This window comes from Geospiza fortis, unplaced genomic scaffold, assembly GCF_000277835.1.
Source record: "Geospiza fortis unplaced genomic scaffold, GeoFor_1.0 scaffold97, whole genome shotgun sequence".
Lineage (NCBI taxonomy): Eukaryota > Metazoa > Chordata > Aves > Passeriformes > Thraupidae > Geospiza > Geospiza fortis.
The window spans coordinates 2,658,913-2,667,680 of NW_005054343.1; the positions used below are offsets into that span (position 1 = coordinate 2,658,913).

General features: G+C 53.1%; 2 protein-coding genes across 2 annotated transcripts in view; one reads left to right on the plus strand and one right to left on the minus strand.

Annotated features, from left to right (window-relative positions):
- SLC12A3 (solute carrier family 12 member 3) overlaps positions 1 to 4,187 on the plus strand; it is a 9,218-nt gene extending 5,031 nt beyond the window's left edge. The window contains 13 exon segments of the mRNA XM_031058418.1: positions 1 to 114; positions 192 to 291; positions 712 to 823; positions 1,376 to 1,516; positions 1,691 to 1,797; positions 1,938 to 2,020; positions 2,203 to 2,271; positions 2,437 to 2,538; positions 2,712 to 2,823; positions 3,113 to 3,199; positions 3,290 to 3,425; positions 3,536 to 3,603; positions 3,897 to 4,187. The exon segment at positions 1 to 114 is cut by the window's left edge and continues 41 nt beyond it. Of these exon segments, the coding sequence (XP_030914278.1) occupies positions 1 to 114; positions 192 to 291; positions 712 to 823; positions 1,376 to 1,516; positions 1,691 to 1,797; positions 1,938 to 2,020; positions 2,203 to 2,271; positions 2,437 to 2,538; positions 2,712 to 2,823; positions 3,113 to 3,199; positions 3,290 to 3,425; positions 3,536 to 3,603; positions 3,897 to 4,038 (1,373 nt within the window). The 3' untranslated portion in view covers positions 4,039 to 4,187.
- Positions 4,188 to 4,709: 522 nt separating this feature from the next.
- On the minus strand, positions 4,710 to 8,711 carry TMEM170A (transmembrane protein 170A). Its single transcript, XM_031058392.1, has 2 exons — positions 8,643 to 8,711; positions 4,710 to 8,241 (listed from the first exon to the last, which is right to left on the minus strand). Exons 1-2 carry the CDS (start codon positions 8,709 to 8,711, stop codon positions 8,065 to 8,067), a joined length of 246 nt encoding a protein of 81 aa, XP_030914252.1. The 3' UTR covers positions 4,710 to 8,064.
- Positions 8,712 to 8,768: the final 57 nt, after the last annotated feature.

Sequence of the window (8,768 nt, forward strand, 5' to 3'; positions counted from 1 at the left end):
TCTTTGGAGCTGCTGCCTCAGTGGTGATCATGTTCCTGCTGACCTGGTGGGCAGCCCTCATTGCCTTCGGCATCGTCATCTTCCTCCTGGGATATGTCCTCTACAAAAAGCCAGGTGGGTGGTAGTAACCTGGCACTGGTGTTGCCCCAGAAGGTGTCTGGCCCTGTTGCTAATCCATCTTCCCCATGCAGATGTCAACTGGGGCTCCTCCATGCAAGCCAGCTCCTACAACATGGCCCTCAACTACTCAGTGGGGCTGAGCGAAGTGGATGAGCACATCAAGAACTACAGGCAAGGGCAGCTCATGGCAGTGCTGGGCATGGAGGGAGTGGGATTAAGAGCCAGCTCCTGCCTCCAGTAAGCCCAGGGAGGCATCATGCCCATGGCCACACCCTCACCACCACCCTCAGTAACCAGGAGCTACAGCAAAATGTGTCTTTCTCCAAAATCCCATGTCTGTGCCATGTAAGGTAGAAAACTGGGCAAACCCTGCCCTCCCTGTACCAGGCAGACACAGACACACTGGTGTCATCTGATCTAAAAAGACCAAAGAGTGAGACTGGACCCTCAGGCCACATAGTGTTTTCTCATTCTAAAGATGCTCCCTATAGCTGCCACTGGCCAAGCATGGGAGAAGAAACATGGCTCATTCCAAAAGGGCTGGATGCCTCCAAAGTACTATTCCTCACTCCCTTTTTCCCCTGCCTGCAGACCACAGTGCCTGGTGCTGACTGGCCCACCCAACTTCCGCCCTGCACTGGTGGATTTTGTGGGGACCTTCACCAAGAACCTCAGCCTGATGCTCTGTGGCAACGTGCTGATTGTGAGTCACCTGCAGAAGCTGGTTGGTTCCTTGTCCTGGGGGCTCTGGCCACCAGTGGGTGGTGGGCTGGGAAATCCAGTTGTATCCTGGCGGGCTCACAGGGTGGAGATTGAAATGTGCCCACTTGTGTGCTGCTGGATGATGAAATGTGTCAACCGGAAGCCTCTCTGTGTTGTTAAACAATATTGGTGAAGCATCAGGATGTCCTTTTGGGCTTATGGCTTCCTTTTGCCAATTAATTGCAGAAGATTTGGAAGGATAAAGTAGTTGCTCAGAGGACAGGGGGGTCCTGCAGCCCTGAAGTCCCCAGAGCAATTGGGTGCAGTAAAAACCAGCTCATCTGCACCCACAGGACTGTTGGGATTGTGTGCACTGGCTGTTGACTCCCTGGATTCAGTGGTTTTCTTGGCTGTGATTGCAACCTCCCATGTGTGCAGTGGTTACATCCACCTCACGCTAATGATTTGCGAAGAGAGGAGCTAGAAGTCCTTGGTGGCAAGACTTGTTGCAGTTGGAAGGGGCTGCCTGAGCTCCTGCTCCTGATTCCTGCAGGGCCCGCGGAAGCAGACGATGCCGGAGTCCCGGTTGATGGCAGATGGCCACACTAAGTGGCTAATGAAGAGGAAGATCAAGGCTTTCTACACGGATGTGGTGGCTGAGGATTTGAGAAGTGGTGTCCAAATGCTCATCCAGGTACAGCCATCAGTGGCCTTCCAGAGTCCCTCCTCTTTGTCACAGCCTGGGGGAGTTCTGACCTCCCTCCACGATCTCCAGGCACCCCCCTGAGTTGCTCCCCCATGAAGTGACTGACACCACCTGTGTCCATCTGTCCCCGCAGAGGGGTCTCATGGGGACATCTATCCATAGGCTGCTGGCCTCGGGAAGATGAGACCTAACACCTTAGTGCTGGGCTACAAGAGGAACTGGCGGACAGCATCTCCCCAGAGCCTGGAGGACTACGTGGGCATCCTGCAGTACGGCCACACTGGCTCCTCCACCTCTCGGGGACACTGGCACCTGGTGGTGGCCCCACTGACGGCTGCAGTCACGTGCTCAGGGTCCAGCTGGGCTGACAGTGCACCCTCCATTAACTCCCTCTCCTCCCTCCTTCCAGCGACGCATTCGATTTCAAGTACGGCGTGTGCCTAATGCAGATGAAGGAAGGGCTGAATGTTTCCCGAGTGCTGCAGGCACATGGTAAGTGGCTTTGGTCAGCCAGGGATGCACAGAGACATGGAGTTGTGGGATGTGCCAGCCAGCACCATGCCCCCAGACAAAGGCCACAGTCCTGGCAGGACATCACTCCTGTGCTGGGGTCAAAGGGGATGGGGACAGTGAGGCACTGCTGTGCTGCTCTTGCTCTTCTCCTCCCTCCTCAGTTAACCCCACGTTTGAGGCAGCAGAGCACCCCGAGAATGGCACTGGCAGCAGAGCAGCCCCAGGCACAGGTAGGTTGGTGACCACCTAGAGCATCCCCAGCTCTGAGGATTATTTTCAGGCACGGTGGGGGTTTCAAGCTCTGGGGAGCAGGGCTGGGACCAGGAAGAAGTGATGCCTTTAATCTGTGGCTGGTGGTGTCCTTTGCTGACACCAGGACCCTCTTGCCCCAGCAGTGGACCCCACGGCCTTGGCCAGTGAGCAGCAGGCAAGCACCATCTTCCAGAGCAAGCAGGGCAAGAAGACCATTGACATTTACTGGCTCTTTGATGATGGAGGTAACCTTCACCTTCCATCTGTCCAGATAATGTGAGCCCAGCACCTCCACTGTGGTGCCCAGGAGGGCTCAGTCCTGCCAAATGGTGCCAGGGCATCCCTGGCTTTGGCACCAAGGAAGCTCTGGTGAGCCTGGGGGTCACTGCTGCATTCCCACCGGGTGTTTTGGGGCCAGGTCTCACGCTGCTCATCCCCTACCTGCTGGGGCGCAAGAAGCGGTGGGGAAAGTGCAAAATCCGGGTGTTTGTCGGCGGGCAGATCAACAGGATGGACGAGGAGAGGAAGGCGTAAGTGCTGGTCGCCACTGCAGCTCTCAGCCACTGCCACTGTCCTGTGGGTGGTGACACAAGCTGCTTCCCATCCTGCTGAGCCCTCCCAGCTTTGCCATAATGGGATCTGTGAGCTCTGACCTGGCTGCTTTGCCTCATTTCTCTGGAAATCAATGTGGCTGCAGAGTGGGAAAACCCAAAGTGCAAACTGAGGCCAGCAGCAGGGTTGTCTGCTGTGGCAGGTCCCTGTCAGAGAGCTACCATTCCCTGCTAACTTTGGGAAAATATGCCCTTTTTCCTCCATTAGGATTGTCTCTCTACTGAGCAAGTTCCGCCTTGGCTTCCATGAGGTCCACATCCTCCCTGACATCAACCAGAAACCCCGGCCAGAGCAGTAACCATCCCCCTTCCCTTCCCTGTGCCCCTACAGCACCCCCAAACCTGCCCAGAGCCTCTTCCTAGGCACTGTCTGCTTGTGTTGCAGCATCAAGAGATTTGATGAACTCATCGCTCCCTTCAGGCTGAACGATGGCTTCAAAGACGAGGCCACAGTGAATGAGATGAGACAGGGCTGTCCCTGGAAGATTTCTGATGAGGAGGTCGATAAAAACAGAGCCAAGGTAGCACCAGTGCCAGGGGAGCTCCTGCAAAGGGTCTCCTGCTTTTTAGACAAAATTTAGTCTTTCTGGAAACCATTATTTTGTGTTTCTCAATGCTTTGTGCTCCACAGTCGCTCCGACAAGTGAGGCTGAATGAGATTTTGCAGGATTACTCACGGGATGCAGCACTCATAGCCATGTAGGTGCCAGTAATGCCCTCACGTCTGTTTCTTGTCCCACGGGAATCATCCTTCGGGATGCTCACCCCTCTCTGGGTGGGGAGGTGCTGCACAGACACCCTAATTCTCTGGTGAGGGTGCTGCACCACAGGGAAAAGCCCTTGGAAAGACACCAAGGGCTCCAGCTGGGGTCCTGCAGGGTGGGAGGATGTGGTGTTGGCCCTTTTTAGGGAAATAACGTGCAGTGGACTGAGAAAGGGGCTGCGGCGGGCTCGGTGCCGGCCCTGCCTCACGCCCCCCCCCCGTGCCGCAGCACTCCGCCCATCGGCAGGAAGGGCCGCTGCCCCAGCTCCCTCTACATGGCCTGGCTCGAGACCCTCTCTCAGGACCTGAGACCCCCCATCATCCTCACACGAGGAAACCAAGAGAACGTGTTGACCTTTTACTGCCAATAAAACCTCCTGCATTCCTGATGACTTGGGATGTGAATTTTTCAGGCCAGTTTTGATCCTGCAGCGTGCTCCTCTGGGACTCTGGGGGAGCAGTGAAGGCACGGTGGTTACCAGCCCTCTGGAAATGCCCACCAGGCACAGCTGCCACCCTCTTACAAATGCTTGTTTGGCCCATCTCAGGCTCTGGAGGTTGTACATCCATAAACAGCAATGCTGGCCCTGCAGTGCAGGTACTGCTCTGGCCTGGGGTTAGCCAGAGCCAGGCAGGGGAGTTTATGGGCTCCTGCACCTGCATGCCCAGGAGAGCCCAGGTGGCGTGCAGGGACTGAATACTGGCCCAGCAAAGCCACTGGCCCAGGGTGGAACGGCCCCAGGCGCTGGGAGCAGGTCAGCACCAAGCCTAGGGGCTGCAGGGCCCCAGCATGTCCCCTCAGGGACAGGGACAACAGCTAAGCCTGTCCCCAAAAACTGAGCAGCAGTGAGATGTCACCTCAGACTGTGGTGCCTGGCTGCAGATGCAGGTCCAGCTCCTAATGGAGACAACATTTACCACCAGAACCAGAACATTTCTGGTGCACATTGCCCCAAGCAAAGCAGGAGTGCAGCTCATTTGCTAAAGCACAACCCAGGTCCCCTTGTCCTGCTGCAGAAGGAACACACAAGACTCATTCACCTCAAGAGTTACAGAATTTACTGATAATCACCACCAGGATTAGGCGTGTCAGTAGAAAAATAAAATGTACAGACTTTTCAATCATACAAAGATTTGTTCATGACAGCTGCAGTTGTGAGCACGAGGAAGCTGGGTGGGGGCAGAGGGGATGTCACACACAGGGAGCCTCAGCATAAGTGGGTGTTCCTCCAGGGCAGGCAGCTTCTCCAGAAGGTGTTTCCTTGACCAGCACACTGGTTGGGCTCCCCAGCAGAGGCTCACAGCACTGCTGAGCCCAGGACACCTCAGTGTTGATGTTTTTGCCAGCTCTTTGCAGTTTTTGGCAAGTTTGACTGAGCAAAGTCTGTCAATACCTGAAGAAAACGAAGGGATTCCTCCATATGCCTCACTTGGAATAAAGGAATGGAAAGGGAAGGCCAAACCCATGAGGGGAGGAAACCGCCACCAGTGCTTCAACTGCCATCTGGTGCTTCAGCTCAAGGCTACTCCTCCTTTCTGTTTAGCTCTGGTTTTACTGGAGGGGGAGATTACCAGCAGCAGCCAGCAGAGTGCAGGATGCTCTGTGAGCACCAAGGTGACACAAAGAACTTGCCTCCTGTGCTTATGTGTCAAGACAAATCAGCTGATTGTTCACCTTTTATGCAAGAATTCCCTGAAAATTTCACAGCATCCAGGCATAGAGAGACATTGCCAGCTCCAAACACGGTCAAGCTGCCAACTCTTCAAGTAAGCCAGAACCTCCTCAAACGAGACTCTCAGAGATCCCAAGGGATAGAAAATGGGAGGTTTTCAGTTCATCCAGCACTGAGTGACTTTACTGAGCAATTTTCACTTGTTCTGAGCTCTGTAACAGCCCCATTTGTGTCCTGCACCCCTCAGCCCTGTTCCTGCAAGGAAACCTCCTCTTGCTGTAGCATGGGGCACATGGATAAAGTGCTTTCTCAGTTGCAATCAGCTTAATGGCTATTGAGGGTGCCAGGCACCAGTGCAGGGTGAAGGAGAGCACAGCAGCTGCTCAGGACATTGGTGTCTGGTGTCACCTGAAAGGTAAAACCAGACCCACCCTATTTAAATTCCATGACATTTCAAATTCCATGACATACTTTTAATCCATCCAGGAAAACACAGGATAACACCTGCAAATTAAACTGTGCACTCTGTACACATGCTGAAATATGAAGTGGGAAGGGGGGAAAAGAAAGAAAGAAAGCTTATTCCTTCTTTTTCATGTTTCTGCCCTGGCAGGAAGACTGGCTCTCTACAAGCAGCACAGCACACAGGGTTCTCCACAGATCCAGGGTTTAGTATAAGTTATACCACTTGGACCTCCCCCACCTAAGGAGAAGGATTCACATTAAATTATTTCCTAAACTGTGCATCTATATTCCCTGAATTACCATAGGCTAAAATTTAGAGTAATCTCAATTAGTAGCTCCTGCAAAACACCTCCCACCATTGACAGACCACTCTTGAGGAGTCAGTGCACAGAGAAACCCTTTTCCATGATAAACACAGTGCCCTGTTGAAGGGTCACAGAATCAATTTAGTTTAGAAAAGCTCTCTAAGATCCAGTCCAACCTTTGACTGGTCACACCTTGTCATCCAGACCATGGCACTAAGTGCCACCTCCAGTCATTCCAGCACTGAGGACATGGTAGATAAATGGCCCTAGAAAATACTGCACATACAAAAGGAACTGATTTGGAAACCACAGGAATTCAATGAAGACACAGATGGGAACTGTCCCCTAAAGACTGGACACAAACAGTGCTTCCCCTCTGCAGCCCACCCGTGTGAGCTGGGTACAAACACAGCACAGCAAACCCCTAGGGGTGGCTACACTGCCCAGCCACATCCCTGGAATTCAACCTCAGCTTCCCCAAAGAACCAAGCCCCAGGAAGCACCCAGTGAGCTGCTCAAGTGCCCCAGCCATGCAGCACAACTCTGGGCACAATGCAGAGCTACCAGTTAGTTAAAAGTCACTTAAAAGCAAAACAAACTAAAACAATTCATGAGGACACAGTGCTGCCTGTGGAAAAGGGTTGATTTGTGTTCACATGGACACAGGAATCACCCAGGCTCCTGCCAGGAGCCCTGCAGCTCTCCCAGCCCTGGCACACTGTGGGCTGGATGCTGAAAACGTGGCACAGTCCCTGCACTGGGGACACCCAGTCACAGCCCAGCCTGGCCAGGCAGCTCTCAGCAGCAGCAGGGATTTTATCCAAGCTGGATAAAAGTGCCACTTCCAGATCAGTGCAGACACCCAGCTCCAGCACACCAACATGAACAGCCTCAGCAAGTCAAAGGAGAACAGGGTCCTTTGGAAACACAAGTCTCCTTCAAAGCCTGAGGAGAGCTGTGCACACCCACATGCACACCTGGGATTTCTGGAGTGCCCATTCCACTCTGCTTTGCCTCTGAGCAAAACATTCACAGGGCCAGAAGAGCTTTGCTGTAATAAAATTCACAAAATCTTTTTTACACCAGTCATTTCCCCTGCACAGCATTCACAGCCAGAGCTCCCAGACACAAATCTGCACTATCATCCATCTAAAATGAGTTTTCCTTTTGCTGCTCCCAAATCCACTATGGCTATTGCTGCCTTACATATTAGAACAGTGTACTGCAACAGTTCTATTATCCTTAAGCTGCAAGGATCCCATAGCTTCTAAGCTTCATACCTTCTTAGTGCTTCTCATGGAGCAGCTCCTCTGAGCACTGACTCCTCTGGATCCTTGCAGCAGCCATCTGACTCCTCTTCTTGCTACACCCTTTTATGGCACTTGTTCTCATTAGTTACAGGTGTTCTTAATTTCTAGTAATTGATCCCAGCTGCAACTCATGGAGGGGTAAGATTACATTCTACTGCCCCCCTACAGGCTATCACCTGGAATTAAGAAGTTTGGGCCAGGAAGAAAACAATTTTTTAATTTAAAAACTGACATTAAAAGAGCTTCAGGTTCACTGAAAACCAAGCAATAAAGTGGTGAGTGAGCTCTGGGGACACGATGTCACTCTGGTCCTGTTCCTACCCCAGCACAGCTGGTGTCCCATTTCAGTCATGTCCTGTTACTACAATTCATCACTGGTGACAGGTACCCAGGTCTCCTCCTCTGGAGCCATTTTCCTACCCTCCAGAGAAATAAAGTTTCACTTGGCACTTAATGTTACCAAAAAGTAACAAAATTCACCATTTTAAAATTTCGAGCCAGGCTGGAGGCAAGAGCGAGCCGTCCCAATTCCTTAAATCAGCAGAAGAAACACAAGGCTGGAGCTGTGCTCCCTGTGATTTGTTCTGAGGCAGCAGGTCCTGTGCTCCCCCTCTGGTTTGTGTTCTCCAGCCTGTCCAGAGGAGCTACAGAGTGGCCAGAATGCGCAGGAAGGAAACCACCACCACACAGAACGTCTGGCCCACGCCAAAAATGAGCGCCTCAAAGGGAATCATTTTTTTCCCCGCAGCTCTGTAAACTCCAGCAATGGCAGCACCTGTGGAGAGGGGGAAAAGCCAAGATGTGAATGTGAGACAGCTGCTCTGCACAGGGATGAGGGGGGAGCCTCAGGATGTGAGGCTGGGGCAGAGAACAGCAGGGTCTGAACCTCTCCCTGCTCAGCAGCAGTCAGGAATGCTGGGCTGGGCATGCCTGACAAACCTCAGGCAGGAACCAGAGCTTGCTGGTGGCAATGGGAGAAGTGGTGCTGAAACTCTGCTGAGACCTCCAGCAGGTGTGGGGGCTGGGGTGGTTTGGGACACACCTTTGTCACAAGGTGCCCCACCCACTGCCCACAGGCTGCAAACATTGACCAGTTCTGGGCACTGACCCCAAACCTCTGAGAGATTTTCCTCCCGGTGCTCAGAAATGTGAAAGCCCCTTGGCTGTGCACCTGATGGGCACGTTTGGTATGCCCGATGCAGGGCCTGACACGGGGTCCAACCATTTCAAACGTGGGGCAAGGGGGAAATAAAGCCAGAACGAAAATCTCCACCCCGGGGACCCCCGCCATCCCACGCGCTCCCGAAGGCACCCTCTGATCGCCACAGCCCCCGGCCCTGCCGTACTT

Coding starts and splice junctions, on each gene's coding strand:
- TMEM170A (XM_031058392.1), bottom strand. CDS start 8,711: ATGGCGGGGGTCCCCGGGGTGGAGATTTTCGTTCTGGCTTTATTTCCC. Junction 8,242..8,642: donor CTTGCCCCACGTTTGAAATG/GTTGGACCCCGT, acceptor ATCCCTGTGCAG/AGCAGCTGTCTCACATTCAC.